This window comes from Capra hircus, chromosome 8 (genome assembly GCF_001704415.2).
Source record: "Capra hircus breed San Clemente chromosome 8, ASM170441v1, whole genome shotgun sequence".
NCBI lineage: Eukaryota > Metazoa > Chordata > Mammalia > Artiodactyla > Bovidae > Capra > Capra hircus.
The window spans coordinates 93,685,987-93,706,749 of NC_030815.1; the positions used below are offsets into that span (position 1 = coordinate 93,685,987).

General features: G+C 35.5%; 1 protein-coding gene across 2 annotated transcripts in view; it reads left to right on the forward strand.

Annotated features, from left to right (window-relative positions):
• Positions 1–19,928, forward strand: part of SMC2 (structural maintenance of chromosomes 2) — a 53,053-nt gene extending 33,125 nt beyond the window's left edge. For both annotated transcript variants that reach the window (XM_013966243.2, XM_018052539.1), the window contains 8 exons: positions 608–801; positions 1,872–2,015; positions 5,074–5,268; positions 7,375–7,575; positions 10,090–10,206; positions 13,386–13,546; positions 16,981–17,128; positions 17,994–19,928. In XM_013966243.2, the coding sequence (XP_013821697.1) occupies positions 608–801; positions 1,872–2,015; positions 5,074–5,268; positions 7,375–7,575; positions 10,090–10,206; positions 13,386–13,546; positions 16,981–17,128; positions 17,994–18,152 (1,319 nt within the window). In that variant the 3' untranslated portion in view covers positions 18,153–19,928. The remainder of the gene's footprint in view (positions 1–607; positions 802–1,871; positions 2,016–5,073; positions 5,269–7,374; positions 7,576–10,089; positions 10,207–13,385; positions 13,547–16,980; positions 17,129–17,993) is intronic.

Consider the following 20,763-nt stretch of genomic DNA (forward strand, 5'->3'; position numbering starts at 1 on the left):
AGGTTATGTTTGTACCTAGTCCTAACACTTAACAGTGTATGTTGATTGTGAGCATAACATGCTCATTCTATCTTACTTTATTTTTTAATGTGTAAATTCAGAGGTAATATGTTTCCTATGCTTCGTCCTAAGTATAGTCTCACAATATTTCTCCACTTTAATAAGAGTTTCCTTGAATAAAAATAAGTGAGCAAGGAACACTAAGTTAAGCTTTTTTATGGGGTTAATTAAAAGTATTCTTATAACTAAAATAAAAGTACCATAGTTATGTGCTCAGTTCTGGTTTTATAAAGCATATGGTATATAAAATGGTCTGTGATCTTTTTATAAGTTAAATTGTAGGTAAAGTTTATGTTACTCAATTACATGTGATTGGAAATAATCTCTTTACAGAATTTAGATAATTCAAGTATGGCTCTAAGGTATGACCTGTGTTTTCAACATACTATTTCTAGAATAAAGTTAGAACAGTTAATTTTTTTTGAGCTCTTGCCTCCAACTTTCTATACCTTTTCTTCTCTTAAAAGTTGAATTTGTAAGCCCTTTTCTGTAACTGTTACTAGTTGGAAGATCTCATTTAGTTGTATTTGCCTGCTTTATAATGCAGAGGAAAGTGAGGAGACCTTAAAAAACACCAAAGAAATTCAGAAAAAAGCCGAAGAAAAATATGAGGTGTTGGAGAATAAAATGAAAAATGCTGAAGCTGAAAGAGAGAAAGAACTGAAGGATGCACAGAAAAAACTAGATTGTGCCAGAACTAAAGCAGATGCTTCTAGCAAAAAAATGAAAGAAAAACAACAGGTAATTTTTTTTTAATAGAATTAATCTTTTAGCATCAGCGTAGAACTGAAGGGTGGTAGAGCACCATTGGTTGACATGGCCTTCTTCATCGATATTTGTCACAAATCAAAAAGTGAGAGACAAAGTTGCTTGATAAAGGTTTGATTTTGATAATGTTTCATTCAGGAGTGGACCAAAGCTTGTATCATGTAAGCCAAGCTGTGTCTTATCAGAGAATCACTGTTGACGTTTCTGTTTGGTGATCATCTGTTTGAGCAGACACTGTGAAGGAATAATGATGGCAAAGCATGTTATATTTGTAGTGCTATTCAGTTGTAGACTATTTTGGATTGTTTCAAGGCTGGAATTTGAACCTATGTTCTTCTGTTTACAAAGAAGGCTACATGCTCAATCACTATTCTATACAATTTCACTATTGAATACAATTTCACTTAAATCTAACTTTGCTTCACAGTTCTTTTTAAACCCACCTTATGATTCTATTATTAAATATTTGCTTTATACAAAGCATTTTGTAAAGAACTAAAGGCTATAATGGGAAAGAAGAGAAGCTATTTTTTTTTCGTCATTAAATAATTGTTTAAAAAAGGTTTTTAACCTCTCCTAATTTATCTGCTATATAGAATTCTGTATTATTTTTCCCTATAGGAATAAAAGGATGAAATAGTTTATGCAGAGTTCTTTGAACCCATAAAAATTGTATGTACATTTTTTAATATAGAAAAATAAATTTCTTTTCCCTTTTTCTTCTTTGGAAGCAGCTTACATGTTTTCAGTAGTTGAGTAAGCTATGGTCCTTACTTGCTTGAGTATCTTATTAGTTTTGCTGAAGTGAAGTTCGCTCAGTCATGTCCGACTCATTGTGACCCAGTGGACTGTAGCCTACTGGGCTCCTCTGTCCATGGGATTTTCCAAGCAAGAATACTGGAGTGGGTTGCCATTTCTTTCTCCAGGGGAACTTCCCGACCCAGGGATCTAACCTGGGTCTCCCGCATTGTAGGCAGACGCTTTACTGTCTGAGCCACAGTAGTTAGTAACTGTTGAATGCCCAGATGCTGTGTTTTTTATAGGAAGTTGAAGCTATCACCCTGGAGCTGGAGGAGCTCAGGAGAGAGCATGCATCCTATGAACAACAGCTTGAAGCTGTAAAGGAAGCTATCATATCCTACGAGGGTCAGATTGCAGTAATGGCCTCTGAGGTGGCTAAAAATGAGGTGAGAGTGATTTAACCACATTAGAGAAATACAGATGTCAGTCTGCTTCTGAAATGGTGGCTTAAAGATGTTTGACTTCAGAGGTCTCAGTCTCTTCACCCCTGTCATGATGAGAGGGAAAATGATGATTACCAATCAGAAAGAGTCCTGAAATAATAACACTAATTGTTTTAGTCCAGGTCTGTTGGAAAATGAAAACACCCAGTAATTTGACCAGGCCGAGTTTAAATAAAAATTATTAACTATAACAGGAATTTGGAATGATGTACGATTGGATTGCTAAGGGGTAGAGAAAACTCTAAAGAATGAATAGCAGATACAGGAGCAGTTATTACCTATAAGCTGAAGCAGTGCACCCCCAGAAGGAAAAAATCTGGAAAAGAGCCCCATTCTACCTGCAAGGCTGAGAACTACATGTAGTTGGAAAACACATCATTGTGGCCCTCTGGTGGTGGGGTTTGATGTAGTAGGGAAACCATGCTGAGCAAAGTGCTGCACAGGACATCTGCTGGGAAAACAGCTTTCTGGGATGACAGGGGGACTGGCCACAGGGAGGAGCCCAGCCTGTGAACAGGCTGCAAAGACTGCTGCTGGGTATGCCATGTAAGTGACAACCTTGCCTTTGAGAAAAGCACATCAGAACCAAGAAGTAAAGCCTCTTCCTTCTCCAGTGTCCCTAAAGCATCCTTTACTGATGAGGCTTCATGTTGTTACACTCGGCAAGGGAGAGTTGTTCCCATCTCAGAAGCAGGCAGTGAAGGGTGGATTTGGGGTATGATGGTTTCATGTTGTGAAGATATTTCTATTTCCTACAAATATTAGAAATGCTCCCTCATGAATATTGGATACCCTCTTGACCCTTTCTTTGATTTTGACCTTGAATTCTGTTTTGTTTCATTATTTCTACTCATACTTTTTAAAACTCAGATATAATTGGCATAACATTTATATTGGTTTCAGGTGTACAATATAATGGTTCAACATTTTAATATATTGTGAAATGATCACCCCAATACGTCTGGTAACCATAGCAGGTTTTTTTCTTGTGATGAGAACTTTTTAAGATGTGCTGTCTTAGCAACTTTGAAATACATAGTAGTAGTTATTATTAAGTACTGTCACCATGCCCTACAAAGTATAACCACCTTTGGTTTTTTGATACACCTTTTTTTTTTTCAAGTTTTCTGTTCTGTTGCAGTTATGTACTTTTTGTAGGTCATGTTAACTAAAATGTAACAGCTTCTAACAGGGGCATTCCATCCATTTACCTAGGATATAGTAAAGTGTGTTTTTTTTTGCCTTTGTCCTCTACTTTTACATTTCCTGTTACATTTTTTCCTTGAGATGATTGTTTTAATTGCTGTAGTGTGCATTGTTTTAGAAAGTAGTTCTTTTCTCTTCATTCTATTTGTGGTTAAACTCAAGGGTTTTTTTTTTTTTTAACACATTATCAAATCAATAGCAGAACAATTTTTTAACTATCTTTTTGAATCAGGGTTCAAAATGCTTTTCAGCTTTGTGTTTTGTCTTGCTGATTACCTTTTCTACAGTTTCTTTTCTGCCTTCTGACTTGCCTTTTTGTCTCATTCCTCCATATCTTTTACCATCTTTCATGGACATCACGTTGTGGAATTTTTTTAAAAATTAGATGTCATATTTTTAAAGAGAAATGTAGAAGTAAAATAAGTCACTTCTTCCTTGATCTAAATAATGATAAAATCAAAAGCATATACATATTTCGATAAAGAGATTATCTATTTCTCCATGGAAAACTATAAAATGTATCTCTAAGTTTGTAAATGTTGTTCTTTTAGTCTCTATATTCTAAATTGTTTCTGTTTGCCCTCTTAGGGAGCTAAGAAGATAAATTGCCTTCAAATTAATTATGTTCAAACAAAACTAAAAACTTTGGCTCAATCTGAAGTGATAGATATCCTTGTTTTTCTCTTAACCATTGTAAATTGAAACAGTTACACCTGTGACACCATCTTCAGTCTTTAGGTGTGAGAGAATCTTTTTCATAAACATGTTTTTGTCATGCGCTTTTGTTTTGGATTTTTTAGATGAATGCTGAGATTTAACTTCCTCCTGCAAAGGACCTTTTATGATACAGACATTATAAAGAAATTACTTATGTCATGTTCAATAACTTAACCATAATGTCAGGTATTGTTTATCGCTCAAAATTATCTTGTTTTCTAATGAGCATGCCTTAAAAAATTCCTAAATTTTTACTGACGCTTATCATCATTTCAAGGTATCTATTCTTCCTCAGTCTTTTAGCAAGTTGTTCTACTCTTTGTTTTTCCCTCCCAAATCTGAGTTGAGCTAGGTTCTTTTTTTTTTCAGATGTTTGTGTGAGTTTGTGACCATATCTTTACCAGAAAGACCTTTAAGATCTAGCAAAGAACTTTCATGGGGAGGAGGTGAGAGTTGGTAGACTAAATCCCAGCTGTAATTTTCACTTCAGAGACAAACCGATGATACTAAAAGAGTGAGAAGTTTTTCTTTGTGCCACAGATATGTTTCTTCAGAAAAGTTTCTCTTCCTCTTCCATATCTCTGTTTTAACCCCTGTGCTAGAACCAAACACCCTGACCTTTTGTTGCCACTGTCAGAGGCCTTATGGCTTACTTCTATAGAAGGGAAAGAACCAATGCCAGCTTACCTTACTTCCACCCCCATTCTTTGCCTTCATAATAAATGGCATCTGGGGGTCTGTCATATTATCTTGTAACCACCACCAGAATCCCACTCTTTTGAGAGACCGTACAGGGCAAATCCCAGTAACCCCTCCTCCACCTAGGTGATCCCAGTTATACTGTGTCACAGGAACTTTGTTGCTTCCAGCATGAACAATGCATCGCATCCCTTTTTCCGTAGTGGTAATAAAAGTTTTATTTGTAAATGTGTTAGTCATTTTCATGGGGATATAAAATGTAGAAGGTTAGATGACACATTGCCATCTTGTCTAGAAGTCTGTTGGATGATCTTTCAGTAAACCAAAAAATGTCTCCATCTTACCTTGCTGTATGTTATCTTGTAATTATTCATTTCAGGAGTTAGTAAACAAAGCTCAGGAAGAGGTGACCAAGCAAAAAGAAGTGATAACAGCCCAAGACAACATAATTAAAGCTAAATATGCAGAAGTAGCAAAACACAAGGAGCAAAACAATGAATCTCAGCTTAAAATTAAGGAACTGGACCATAACATCAGCAAACATAAACGGGAAGCTGAAGATGCTGCTGCAAAGGCATGTTTGTATTGTTCACTTTTATTTTTAATCAAATTTTTGCCTCTGGGTTTTTGAAATGTTCTGGTAAAGTGCTCAGTGAAGAACTTAACTGTAAATGGCAGAACTGCTGTGTAACAATTTTGAGGCATGCAACTATGACTGCTTCTCAGCAGTCACCAAATGGCAAAAATGTTTTATTTTTAAATTTAATCTCAGGGGCTTTATTCCCATCTCCAAGATGTTTTTAACCAAATATTGAATGGCCTCCCATGGAAATGACTGTTTTTTTAATCCCCAGTTGTTCATAGAACTAATTACTAATGTATTAATAGTAGTAATATGTATTCTTTACCGAACTGCAAATTGAATTTAGGGAACTCACAGAGAAATATACACAAGGAACTTCTGAAGTAAGGACTTAGTTGGTTTAGGATATCCTTATGAGGATTAGTATAGTCAGTGTTCGAAGTCTCATTTGAAATCTGACATTTTGCCAGGCAGTGTCTTTGAAGTTATGCCACAGTTTTTTGGTCACTCTTAATTAAAATTTCTTTCATGTATCACAGTAACCTAAGTACTTTAAAGAAAATACATAGTTTTGCAGGAATTCATTGCTTAGTTAGGAGGCTTCATTTTTGTGGTTTTAATAATTCACTCATCATGTTTTCTTACTGGTGTGTAACAGTTTGGTGCCTTTTAAATCTTTTTTAGCATCATAAAAGTACAGGAGATTTAATTTCAAAAAGATGAGAACATACAAAACAGTCTTCCACCCTTTTCTGCAAGAGCCATGAGTGCCTGTTCAGGTTCATTACTTTGTTTAAGAAGCATTTTTTTAATGACCACATGATAATATCCTAATATTTTATTAGTATTGATTTCCCATTTGCCTAGTAGCCTAGTATTAGTGGATTCACTGAACTATTACCAATGCTAATATTACTGTTAATAGGTTTTTTAAAAAATATAATTGACAATACTAGTATTGGTGGTTGCTAGGGGATTCTATTTACAGTTAAGTGAAGAGGGTACAAAGAGCGACTTGCAAGCAGAACTGCTAAAAAGTCAAGTATTCTTTAAAATACATAGTTTATCAAATATTTATTGTATACTTGTACCAGGCACTGACTTCCCTGGTGGTGCAGATGGTAAAGTATCTGCCTACAATGCAGGAGACCTGGGTTCGATCCCTGGGTCGGGAAGATCCCCTGGAGAAGGAAATGGCAACCCACTCCAGTACTCTTGCCTGGAAAATCCCATGGACAGAGGAGCCTGGTAGGCTACAGTCCATGGGGTCGCAAAGAGTCGGACACGACTGAGCGACTTCACTTTCACTTTACCAGGCACTAAAGATACAAGAATAAGCAACATGCCACAGAATGTGTTCATGGCGCTCACAGATGGGCAGGAAAAAAAGATAGGCTAGAAATGACCATATTACTTTGGAGTCTGGTGGTGTGACTGTACTCATGGGATTAATAAGGATGATTGACAAGGATTAGCTTTCAGCAGTCAGTACCAATCTTAAACAGTTATAGTAGAAGAAAGTCTTCTTAAGCACTATAATTAAAAATCCTTAATGGTTATTTTACATGAGTATTTTACTGTGCCTTGTCAATGAGGGTAGCAAGGGGATGGAGTCAATATTTAAGATAATGTTTTACTTAGATTATAATTTCAAGAATTATTAGGTACCAGTCACGATTAGGCTTTCATGATTTTACAGTATCTATGACTTAAATATTCATATAAGACTAAACTTTCACAAGTTGTTTTTTTGAAGTAATACATTGAATTTGGTAAAATCTGGAGCCTCATCTCATTATAATGGCAATGTTTACACACACACACACCCCCACATACACTTAACTGTTTCTCTGAGTTCATATTTATTTTGATGCTTAAGTAATATCTTTTTCTATTTTTTTTAGCCTATCCTCTAGATAAAAATATTCATACTTCTTACAGGTTCACAGTCAACAATGAGTCTCATTTTTTTTTCAAATGAGTCATTGTGGGATTTTTCTAAAAAATGTTTGTAAAAATTAGTAAATATTTAAGAAACTAATTTTTAAATATAGGTTTATGAGCAATGATATCATTCTATTATCATCTTTTGGCTAGGTATCCAAAATGTTGAAAGACTATGACTGGATTACTGTAGAAAAACACCTCTTTGGGCAACCCAATAGCACCTATGATTTCAAAGCTAACAATCCAAAAGAAGCTGGTGAGAGACTTCAGAAGTTGCAAGAAATGAAGGAGAAACTGGGAAGAAATGTCAACATGAGAGCCATGAATGTGCTGACTGAAGCTGAAGAGCGTGTAAGTCACTTTGCTCTGCCTGTGGCCGCTGCAAAACATGAGTAGCCTTGGTGGATTTTATGACCCCTGGCGTGTGTGCGCTCAGTCTGTGGCCCATGGACTGTAGCCCGCCAGGCTCCTCTGTCCTCGGGATTCTCCAGGAAAGAATACTGGAGTGGGTTGCCATTTGTGTCTCCAGCAGATACGACCCTTGAGACAATCATTAGAGTCAGTCTAATAATTTAGGCTTAAATTTTAGATTTAAAATCTTTGCTTTATGCTTTTGAAAATTTGTTTTCTGTTTTCCTTTTCTTCCTTTTCGGTTATTTCTTTTCTTATTTCATTCTTTTTGTTTCATCAGTTACCTGTTCTGTTGTGCTTAAATGACTTTTCCACTGGCTTTTGCTTTTGCTTTGAACATGTTCAACCCCTCTCTTATTTTTGGTTTAAATAAAAACACTTTCGATCTTGTTAACTCCTCACATTTTTACCATTTCTTTCACTTGTCTTTTTGAAAGGCTTTGAAGAAGACTCTACAGATTTTCCCCACTATCCAAAAAGTAGGGCATTCCTTTGAAACCCTTCCTATGCCGAAATGGTATAAAGCAAAGAAGCAATTACCGTAGGGCCCGTCTTGCTAACAGATGCACAGAGCAAACTGAAATAAAGCACAGATGCTCACAGACACAGTTCAAAGCTCTGGGAGGAGGCTTGATGCTGAGATGCTCAGTGTTGTTCCCATGAGGAGCTTGATGGTGCCACTCTCACTGCTTAGGGTGTGTGCTGCTTCTATAAGAAATGGCTCACTGCAGCACACATGCTGAACGTTATTTGTGCTTTTTACCGTTTCTTGTAAAAGCAGTGATACAAAGTGAACTTTGAAAAAGTGAGAGAATACCTGTCTGTTCTAACCAGTGTCTTCCTTTGATTCCAGTGTATTGCAAGAACCATTACATAAGTAAATGACTAAAACTGTTATATACATTAACACTGTTTTACTAATCTGTAAATCCAGCAGCATCTTCTCTGTTTTAATGCTCTCAGTTACTTGATGGTGTTATTCATCTCCCTTACCTTTTACAGTCTGCATGTCACTAGAAAAACCCAAAGGGGAAAGCAATTCCTATTCTTTATGGCCCCATAGGAAATAGCAATCTGAGTAATTTTATATTTTGCCCTGTATCTTCTTTAATTCTGTAAAACTGAATTTGTATAACAGCTAATGAGAGTGCTATAAAAGTGAGTACCTATGAGCTCAATCACTTTTAACAAATTTTTTGGTAATGGGTTTCTTAAAGCTGTTACTGACATTAGTATCTACAAAGAATCTATATTATGTCAGATACTAAATAGATTAATAATGCACATACTGTGACCTTTCTGTTAAATATTCCTGCTGGTTTTCATTTCTCCATTAAGTCTTTGCAATATATGGCATCTTCGTGGAAGGGAAATATTTTGTCTGAATTTGAGCTGCTTAACCTTGTGAAATTTGTTTCCTTATACTTGTTTGCTTTTATTATATAATAATAACTTGAGCTAGTTTTTTGGGTTTTTTGTTTTGTTTTGTTTTTTAATTTTACAACTCCCATCTCCATATCAGAGAGGAAGGGCCTATATTGTTGATCAGTGGTTCACCTTTTGTTTTTTTGTTATTGTATTTTGGGTCACCTCATGTAAGAAAATATATGGAATTATGCAAGGAATAGGATAAAAATGTGGCCAAGCTCCTAAAACCTTTTCTTCACAAAGGAAAGGGGCAGCAAGGAAACTAGCAAGACTGGCTGTAGTTTTGCAGGGAGAATATGAAGCCACCTTGAAATGTGAGGCTGTGAGGAGAAATAAGTTAAAAGGGTTTTTAGAAAGTTCTGCTGCTCCTCATGATTTGATTATCCCTCTGTAGTCTCCCTCAAATTTTTTTTTCAGTAAATTTCTTCATTAACCAGAGAAGGCCACTCTGAAAATGAGATGTGGGAGTGGAAACCTGAGGCGCCAGTTAATGTCTGAAGTAGAAGAAGAACAGTGCAGGGGCCATAAGGCTACAGTGAGCTTATGCTCAGGAAACTGAAAATGAGACCATATGGCTGGAGCCTGGGGAGGTGTGTCGCCAAAAGTTCAGAGATAAATAGGAGCCAAATTATGTGGGACTTTATACGTCACGGTGAATAGTTAAAAAAGTTAAACCTTTATGTCACTGCTAAGACTAACCTTGCATGCAGGGCTACTTTTGAGTTTACATGACAAATACTCCTTTTTTCGCCTTGGCTACTGGGTAGATAAGGGAATATAAGTGGAGTCAAAATGTTTCAAGAGTTTGTGCTATCAATTCTCAGCTATAGTAATTGAATTTTACATGTAGATGTGTTTACTTCCCTCAGTTTGGCTTATATTGTAACTCAATGTAGTGTTATCTTTTTGGTAAGAAGGAGTTGTATGTATTGCATATAAAAATAGTAAAATCTCTTTATTCTTGACCGAAGCCTAAAATAGAAATTTTTTGGTTTTCTCGATTAAGTCTGCTTTTTATCTTACTAGTATAATGACTTGATGAAGAAGAAGAGAATTGTAGAAAACGACAAATCCAAAATCCTGGCAACTATAGAAGACCTTGACCAGAAGAAAAACCAAGCCATAAATATTGCTTGGCAAAAGGTATTTGAACCCCAAAATATTATTGTTTATTCTGTATGAGGCAAAGATGGAAGATGACATCATGTTAATAGCATTGTACTCTAAGATAAATTTGAAGCAACAGCTTTGTGTTTGAATGGGGCACATGCTCATACCTTAAAACCTTGTAGACATTTTATTTATTTATTTTTTTTTATAAATTTTTTTATTTTTTTTTAAATTTTAAAATCTTTAATTCTTACATGCGTTCCCAAACATGAACCCCCCTCCCACCTCCCTCCCCACAACATCTCTCTGGGTCATCCCCATGCACCTGCCCCAAGCAAGCATTTTAAAGCATTTTGTCCTTTTGGACTTAACTGCTGCTGCTGCCATTATGGTCTTATCGTCTGCTTGTCTGGTTCTTAAGCTACATTAAGTTAACTCTGTAGATTTCCCTCCATCACTTGCTAATTCTGGGTTACCTTTAAAGGGGACTTTGCCCTCTTTCTCATGAGATCATAGGTTCTAATATTGGACAGTATTCTAAGGTTTCTTCCAAATATCTGCCATATCCTTACTCATCCTCTGCATAAAACTGGAAGCATTATTTGTTTCCCGTTGCAGAAGTGCTAATTGTTGGACTACCTCTCCAAAGGACCCCTTCAGTTGTAACCTCTTCAGTTTCTCTTGCCATAACCCACAGAGGTCAAATATTAGTGCTAAGAATATTTCTATAGCAAAATTGTATTCCACTTACAAATTATTAATTGTTTCAGAATTCATAAGTATTATATATTCTTAGGTTTTTTAGCAAATCATTTTATAATATTAGATTTATAATTATAAAATATTATTTTATGTAAGTATAACTTATTAACAGACCATTTGCTCTTATTTCACATGAATTATCTTAAAATAATTCCATAGTTTTGATAATTATTATCTCTATTTTATAAATGAAGAAACTAAAGCTTAGAAAGTTGAAATTAGCCTAAGATCGTAATAGTCAAAAGATAGGAAAACTAGAAAATTCTCTTTTCCTAAATTAGAACTTAAGTTAAAATTACCTTTTGTTACTCTTTAGGAATTAGAACTGGTTAATTGGAAAGTCAGTATTTCCAGGATTCATATTCAACAAAATCCCAATTAACCATTTTGGTTTTGTTTTATGACAACTTCAGCAGATTTCAAGGTTCCTTACTGTTATTTCTAGTTCTCTGGCTGCATAGATTTGTCTCCTTTAGCATAATCCTTAGCTTCTTCTGTAAAGTTTTCCTATCATAACAAAAGACTGCTAGTCAAAAGCTTTCATAGACACTGTGCTGTTTGGCATGTTAGCAAGCCTGGGCCTCTAGGATTTAACTGGGCACCTTACCACTTTTTCTCTTTTTAATTTTACAGGAACTTTATTTTTTGTAATGGCAGAATAGTTATCTTTTTCATTCGGATTATTTTTCCTGCTCTACAACTTACTTTCAGTGTTCCATCTCCCTGTAGTATTTCTGTCATTTAAAACATGCTTGCAGAAAGTTGGCCACAGTACAACATTTGGATTTAACACTAGATCTGAGATTCTGTCTCTTGGTTTCCCCATGATTCCTGGATTTAATTTGAGTACAAATTTATATTTTAAACTGATTTTTCATCAGTCTCCAAAGTTCTCCCAAACCAAGTAAATCTACTGAGTGCTTATTATATATGTCAGACACTATTCTTATATTAATTTTCCTATTTAATTCTCAACAGTAACCTAATGAGATAGGTATTATTATCAGCATTCCATACTTCCTTATGGCTTTAAGTGTACTTCCTTCACAACACCAGAGTATTTTAGAAACTGGTTGTATTTTTGTTTCCTTCTTAACCTCATTGGATTTTCAATATTCGACTTATTTCCTGTCTATGATAGGGCTGTATTCTTCTCTACCTATTAACTGATAAGATTCTTTTTTCCCTTTTGAGTAATCCACATGGGATCCCATGGTCATCTTTTGGATTTATTAGCATTCCACTGTCTTAATTTTGAGCTGTCTTTCTCCTGTCTGTCTGGTCAAAAAATTTTAAGTGTTTATAGACACTATGTTATCTTCCATCTTTCCCCCATAAAAAGAGTAGACCTCTCCCCATTGTAATGAACCTTGTGTAGCTCTGGAAGTCTATCCTAGATAAAACTAGAATCTACTTTCTCTGTGTAGGCTATTAGCATGTGTGCAGTTGTTCTTAAAATATGTGTTCCTTAGCAAATTTATATTTAGGAGGCTGTTTAAGTCTAGGAGATTTCCTTATTACTACAGATATTCATAATATATGTACTTGCATTTGAATCTTATACTTGATTGGAGAACCTGGCTGTCATATATCTTTGTTGGCGGGGGGCGGTGTGCATGGGTATATACACTCAATTTTGTCTGGTGAACCTCTAAGATTATTAGTCATGTCTGAAGACAGATGGCTGAATTCTCAAATGTGTATGCACAGAAATTACCCAGTTACAGCCTAGAATATTGGTCCTAAATCTCTGTGTAATCTCCTGCTGCAGCTTTATGGGGATAGGCCAAATAGCTTCTTCGGCTCTTTACTTTTGGGGCTCAGTCCTGCTCCTGTCCCTTGACAATCTGTGAAAAGTATAGAAAAGAACCATTAAACACCTTTACCAGATGTGTTTTGATTTCACGCCTCTTTTTCTCCTAGACTTCACTCTGATCTTAAGCTTTTTAAAGGTAGCTGATAATGATAGGCCTGTCTTACCATATCAGTCAACAGAAAACAAATTATACCAAAAAAAGTTTTTGTTTTTCTCCTCTAGCTGAAAATTCAACCTCCTATATTATCCAGTTGTGTGTCTCTGAGGATTCCTGCAACCATGGCCACCTGTTGTATCAAACTTCACCTTAGTGTTAGAGGTACAGCCTGTAGTTTCCCCTCAAAGTTTGAGCAAAGCTCAGTAAATGATTTCTGTGAAGAGACACATAAATATATCACAGCCTTATATACTCTTGTCGCAACCACTGGACTCTAATGTTGCGATGGTGTATTGCTAGCAGCTATAGATAATGCATGAATGAATGGGCATGACCAGATTTGTCATATGGACCATAATTTGCCAACCTCAAAACAAGAGTAACAGATAACAAAATTCACCTGCTGGTTTGCAAATATACATGTCATTTGATTTTTCTTGGAGAACCTTCTATGATATAAATCATTTTTTCATCCAGGTAAACAAGGACTTTGGATCTATTTTTTCTACTCTTTTGCCTGGTGCTAATGCTATGCTTGCACCACCAGAAGGGCAGACTGTGTTGGATGGTCTGGAGTTTAAGGTTGCCTTAGGAAATACTTGGAAAGAAAACCTAACTGAACTTAGTGGTGGTCAGAGGTGAGTGAGTGTTCCCTTTGAAATAATTCCTCTTATTATAATCCATCAACTCTTTGCCTCCTGATTTTATTTCACATTTGCTTTTCTGTATTTGCATGTGGAATTTAAGGAGCCTAATCTGTGAGACTATGAATTCTGATTAGAACACTTGGCTAAAATGATAGGTAACAAAGTAGAAATAAGGATTAGCATCTAGGAAACTAGACCAAATACATGAGAAACAGTTATTTTCAGATACTGGAAAGTGAATGACCCAGGAGTACGATCCTGAGAGAAAAGAAACAAAATGCTTAGTCCAGTGTTTACCCTAGCTTTCTCCCTAGGAGTAACTCTTGACTACAGATGCAGGCAGGGAAACCCACACAAAGCCCAGTAGTCTTACTAAATGAAGGAAACTTTCGAATTTGGGGAAGTCCCAGGGAAGTACATCATGGCATTCATTACATTTGCACCGTCCCTAAAGTGAAGGCTATTCTAGACACACCTTAGCAAAGGTTAATTGCAGGCCTAACGCTATTTAAAGACAGACCACAAAGTTGAGACTGTAAACAACATAATCACAGTGTTCAGCATCTATTAAACACTACTAGGCAGAAATCAAGAAAATGTGATTTATAACTTAGAGGAGAAACAGACCCAGAAGTGACAGATGATAAAACTAGCAGACAGGAAGTTAAAGAGAGTTACATTAAGCATGTCCAAAGATTACAAGGCAAGAGAAATGGAAACTGTTAAAGAAGATGCCAGTGAAACTTCTAGAGATTTTTTAAAAAACAAACCTGAAAGAAAAGTTCTCTGCCTGAGATTGATAAGAAATTCAACATTAAAAGGAACTTGAGTGAATTTGAAAACATAGCAATAAACTATTAAAGTTAAACTTAGAAAGAGCTTCAGTGACCTGTGGGGTAATATTGAGTACTCTGACATACATATTATTGGAATTTCAAAGAGGAAGAGGTAAAACAAGATACTTGAAGAAATAACAGCCCAGATTTTCCAGATTTGAAGAGTTCTATAAATCCACATACTTGATTTCTGTGAACCCCAGGTAGGATGAGGGGTGGCCAGATGTTAAAGAATCTTCCTGTAATGCAAGAGAGCTGGGATCACTGGGTCAGGAAAATCCCTTGGAAAAGGAATGGCTACCCACTCCAGTATTCTTGCTTGGAGAATTCCATGGACAGAGGAGCCTGGTGGGTTGCAGTCTGTGGGGGTGGCAAAGAATCAGATACCACTGAGGAATTAACACTTCGCTTTCACATGTAGGATAAATGTATGTACTCTCTTCCTACACATAACAATAACACAGCAAAGCATGTCATACATAGTTGCTGAAAACCAGGATTAGGAGAAAAAAAATCCTAAAAGCAGCCAGAGGTAAAAAGGCACATTAAATGCCAAGGAACAAAGATAAGAATGACTTTAGACTTCTTGTCAAAAACTATGCAAGCCAGAAGTCTGGAACAACATCTATAAAGTGCTAAAAGAAAAACGTGATAACCTAGAATTCTATATGTAGAAATAGTCTTCATATTGAAGGCAATATTTGTTTTCAGAAAAACAAAAGGTGGAAGAGCTGTATAAGTTAAAGGAAGTTCTCTGGTGAAAGGAAAATACAAATGGAAACTTGGGTCTACATGACAATGAAGTGTACTGGAAATATGTTCTAGACTTCAGGAAAGTTTCTGCAGCCTTACACAGTGATTCAGACAGCATACTGAGAGAAACTTTAAAAAATCATTAGGCCTCACACTTTACCTGCAGAGAGCCAAATGATTAAAAACCTCTGAGAGAAAATTGTGAATATTCATATAATTGAAGATGTGTATTAATTTTGTATTTTCCCCCTGCGGGATGTACAGTCCGTACTCCTTGATTGTTCTCATGTGCTCTTTGCTGTCATGGAACTCGTCTCCTTTGGATATAGAAAATACTGAGATCTGTTCATTTCTCTTATGAGATCTTTTGTCGTTTTTATGAATAGAATAGCAGTCCACTCTTTATTTTTCACTGTTGATAAAATTCCTAAATGTTCTAAGAGTCAAAAAAGACAGCTTCTGCTTCCTGGTCAATCAAAATTGAATTCCACAGTATAGATCACAACATCTTTAATTGTTTTTGCCAAAGTCCTCGAAAAACTTTGAGGAAAATAGAGAATATTTGCTTATTTTCTTACTGGAACCTAAAAATTATTTCCATAATTAAGACAATATAAACTTATTTTCAGATATACCACAGTCTAGCATAGTAGTTTAACTCTTGGTGAGCCTTTTTTTTTTTCCTCCTGAATGAATAAGTTGAAAGCTCAATGCCTTAAATATTCGGCACAGAGAAAGCCATTGAAAAGTAGTTTTAGGTCACTTTAATGACCTCAGCTACTCTGTTCAGCTTGTTTGCTTTTTATTGTACTGTTTCATTCCTTTCCTTTGCTAGAAAATTTGGTTTCACTTTCCTAGACCCCCTCTGCTACACACATTTTCCCCCCACTTACGTGTTTTTTTTTGTTTTTTTTTTTAATTTTTTCTTTACTTTACAATACTCTATTGGTTTTGCCATACATTGACATGAATCCACCACGGGTGTACATGTGTTCCCAAACATGAACCTCCCTCCCACCTCCCTCCCCATAACATCTCTCTGAATCATCCCTGTGCACCAGCCCCAAGCATGCTGTATCCTGCATCGGACATAGACTGGCGATTCGATTCTTACATGATAGTATACATGTTTCAATGGCATTCTCCCAAATCATCCCATCCTCTCCCTCTCCCTCTGAGTCCAAAAGTCCGCTATACACATCTGTGTCTTTTTTGTTTCTTAATAAATACCCTATTGGAATACAGTAAGCATTAGACTGTTTAGTGCCACATGCTAGAAGATATTTGAAGTTATAGAGTTAAGTGTGTTACAGCTGTTACTGTAACTTTAATTCTATTTTTAAATAATTATGAATGTTTTATATTACAGTAAATAAAGATTTTTAATGAAATGCTTAGGAAAAAAATACTATGAGAAGTATTGTATTTCTTCATGCCAGATTAGAACAAAATCCGTTACAATTAAAAGGGATATAAAAGAACTGAAAAAGAGTTTTGAGGAAGGAAAGGAAAAACTATTAACACTAATATGATGTCTCTTAAGATTAGATGCTAAATTTAACATTCTAATTATCTGACAAGAAAGAAGAACATATAACTGTTCTATTCAAAATAATACTCATTGAAGAGAGGGAAGAATGGAAAGCTAAACTAAAAGAAACACTTTCATACAACAAAAGTTTTCAAGTTTGAAACTTAAGATTCTTTTTTGTATAACTATCTTCTGGCTAAATCAGCACTATCCATAATAACAGGATAGCAGGTTTGCTTCAGCGCTTTGGTAAAAAGTGGTAAACTCGAGTTTTGATGGTATTTCTGTCGGCCTTCTTCCCTCAGGTCTTTAGTGGCTCTGTCATTAATCCTGTCCATGCTCCTTTTCAAACCTGCCCCAATCTACATCCTGGATGAGGTCGATGCAGCCCTGGATCTTTCTCATACGCAGAATATTGGCCATATGCTGCGTACTCATTTCACACATTCTCAGGTAAGAACCAAAGAGAGCCTCAGAATAGTTCTAGGATTTGTTTTTCTAAAACTATTCTTTAGTAGTGGTCAATATATATAAGGAATTTAGGATTGAGGAATACCGAGGTGTTGTATATCTCTTTAAATATATAATTCTATTCAAATGGTTCCAGAAGGAAAGAGGCTTTCATCTCTTATTAAAGAAAGCGCCTGGAATTATAATTGCAGGTTATAGCCTGAAGAGGAATCTATTTTTTTTTGTCACTTGGAATTATTTAGGTTAATTATTTTCTCTAGCTAGCTGCCAGAAGATGCACAATCAAAACAAGACTGTTTCAAAGATGTACCTGGAAAATATATCAGAAAGTCATGTGTCGCTTGATAGATATACTCTTCATTCCTCCTAAAATGCAGAGAAAAACCCTTGAAGCTAAAAACAGTTTTTTATTGAACTGTTGCTGCAGTAACTAGGGCTACCAAATAGATAAAGCATTGAACAGCTCTGGGGGGCTTTTCTTACAGTTATCATAGATTGTGTATTTATTATGGCAGGTTTTTAGCAGATAACAGTGGCATTTAGAGCTAGCAATAAGACATTTGATACTAACTGGAGAAGATAGCAACAAGCAGTCAACCAGCAGGAAATAGTAACTTGGGTAATGAAGCACTCACAGTAAAATTAAGAGACTCCTAAAACTGCATATGGAAAGAGTTCATTTAGGTGCCTAATGATAACTATTTATTATGCGCATTTGCTTAGAGCCCAGCATTTAAAGAGATAGCAAAATCAAATTTTTTCCAAATGATTCTTAACCACAGTATAAAAAGAGTGAACTTCACGGATGCTGCAAATTTTTCTTTTATGTTTTCCTTTTTCCCTTAAGTTCATTGTGGTATCCCTAAAAGAAGGTATGTTCAACAATGCAAACGTCCTTTTCAAAACCAAGTTTGTGGATGGTGTTTCTACAGTAGCCAGATTTACTCAGTGTCAAAATGGAAAAGTTCCAAAGGAAAACGAATCCAAGTCAAAACGACCCAAATGATCACACATGAAGTTAAAAGTAAAGATTCACTCCTTCACCTTGACCTGTTTTTTAAATATACACTTTATAAGAACTTGGGATTCATGTTGTTTATATAAAAATTTAATATTGTTACCTAACCCATTTTCTCTTCCTTATATAATCAGTTATAACCGAGCATAAATTCCTCTTTTCTGAATCAGTGTTAACTATGGTCCAATTACTGTAATTGTGATTTTAAGTATGTCACCAAGTTTTTTTTCTTACACAAGTCTTTTCTATATTAGGGAGCCTGAGATACATAGTTGGTGGTAAATTTTGTATGTAAGAGCAAAATTACCAAGAAGCAGATGAAATCATATTATAGAATAAATATAGCTGATAATTAGCTTTTAATAGCTAATTCCTAAATTAATATTAGTGTTTTCTGTTGCTAATAATGTCACTCAGGTAAGGAAGAATCATATAGCAAGTAGCTGGACCAACAGAGGGAACACAAAGAAAGCTGTTAGCCAGGCACTGAGCTATTTTGTTTAGTTCCTTGAGGACAGTGCCAGGTCTCTGATTTAGACTCAAATAGAAAGCAGATTTTTAAAAGATTCCTGTTATTTTAATGATGTTTGAATATCATATTATGCTTAGTAATTGGTCTGTGCAGTCTTTTTTTTCGGTCTTTATGAGTATTTTAATAAGAGCTTGGGAGAAAGGTATCCTCTGCATGCTGCTCTCTGCTGCAGGTTTATCTGAAGTCTCCTAATATGGTCAGAGATGTTGTTAGCCTTTTCATAATCCAATCAATAACAGTCTGTTGGTGAGTAAGAATATAGGAGCCAGCAGACTAAAGCAAATTAATCTTTTTCTTTCAGTCAGATACATATGTAAATAAATAGATTCATCTGTTCTACCAAAAGGACTCAAAATTTCATGACTATTTCTTAGTGTCCTTTGTTTTCCAATTCAAAACCATGAATTTCCTTTTAAGATTTCAAAAGATGGCGCTAACAAACAGCATAAGAATACTATTGGTAAGAATCTTAGTATCTCCTAGTTTATCCCTAGAACCATGTCTTCCAAACTCCAAATCTTGAAAGTTCTGACGTGATTTAACTTGACCTCAGGTATGTTATTTTGGCCCCACATTTCTTCTTACTACTTGAGTTTTTGTTCCTTTTTGGTATCCTTTTCCTAGTATATGCTCATACTTCCTGGTCTTGGGTTTAATATTTCTCATCCTTCATCCTCATACATAGCTGAGGATGTCAGGTAACACCCAGGTAACTGTGGGGCACATTGGAAAGATTGAATATGGAATTAGTTCTGTCCTTTGTTGGAGGAGACAAAGCTATAAATGCTGAGTTACAGGAAGGTCCAGTATTGTATACGGTAGATGTAAGTATGGTGGTGGTGGTTTAGTCACTAAGTCGTGTCCAACTGTTGTGACCCCATGAACTGTAGCCCATCAATTTCATGAGATTTCTTTCCAAATGTATTGCAAATTGTTTGCCAAAAAGAATTAATTCACACTGTTGTCAATATAGTATACCTGTTGACTCTATCCTGGTCAGCAGTGGCTGTTAATTATAATGATTCTAATTTACTAGTTATAAAATGGTATTTAATTTCTATATTAATTATAATTTTGTAAGTAATTCGTAGGATTGACTTTTTTACCATATGTGCTAATTTTCTTTCCTCTGCCAACAAATTTTCTATTTGTTTGCTTTTCCAATTTTTGTCTATGTATATAATCTTGCTTTTTGATGGAAATCCTCTAATGTATTAAACTTTTGTGAGTAATGTTGTCATTATTCTTTAATTAGAGGGAACACATTAAGGGGAATGGGAACATTTGTTTCACAGTAGTATGAGTATGTATTTGAGCTTTTTCTATACATCAGACACTGTATTCATTCATGTTTTCACACTTAATTCTCATAATAGTCCAGTGAGGTAAATGCTGTTATCATTAGCACTATATAACTGAGGAAACTCAGTTGAGCCGTGAGGTTAAGAAACTTGCCCACTGTGTTAATACAGTTAGTGACCAGCAGAGCCAAAATACAGATCTTACTGTTAGTCTCCAGAACCTATTTATACTCTACCTCTCTGATAGCTTGAACATCTGCATTTGTTATACATAGTAAATTTACAAGATGTCTAGATGACCAATATATACCATGTGAAACTTAGGGAAAAACCTTAAACATTCAAAGAAAGGATTCCTTGCTTTTTTGTTATTGGGGTTTCAGGTATGCTAACAGCAAATTCCAAAACAGATGAGAGAATCCCTCTTCTACACTATATGGTGGAGTAATTTAACAGGCTAACACTCCCACAGTCATGTCATTTGCAAATTAAGGAAGTTGCTTCTTTTTTAATCTCTTACCTTTTTTATTCTCCTGCCTTATTTCACTGGCTTGAACTTTCAGCTCCACGTTGTATGTAAGAGTGATGTGAGCTGGCATATTTGCCTTTTTCTCAGAATTAGGAGGAAAGCTTTTCAGTCTTTCAGCACTGAATATAATGTTAGTTACAGGCTTTTGGTAGATATTCTTTATTACCTACCTTAATATTTATTCTAGATAAATAAGAATAAAGCAAACCCAAATTAAACAGAAAGATGGAAATAGTA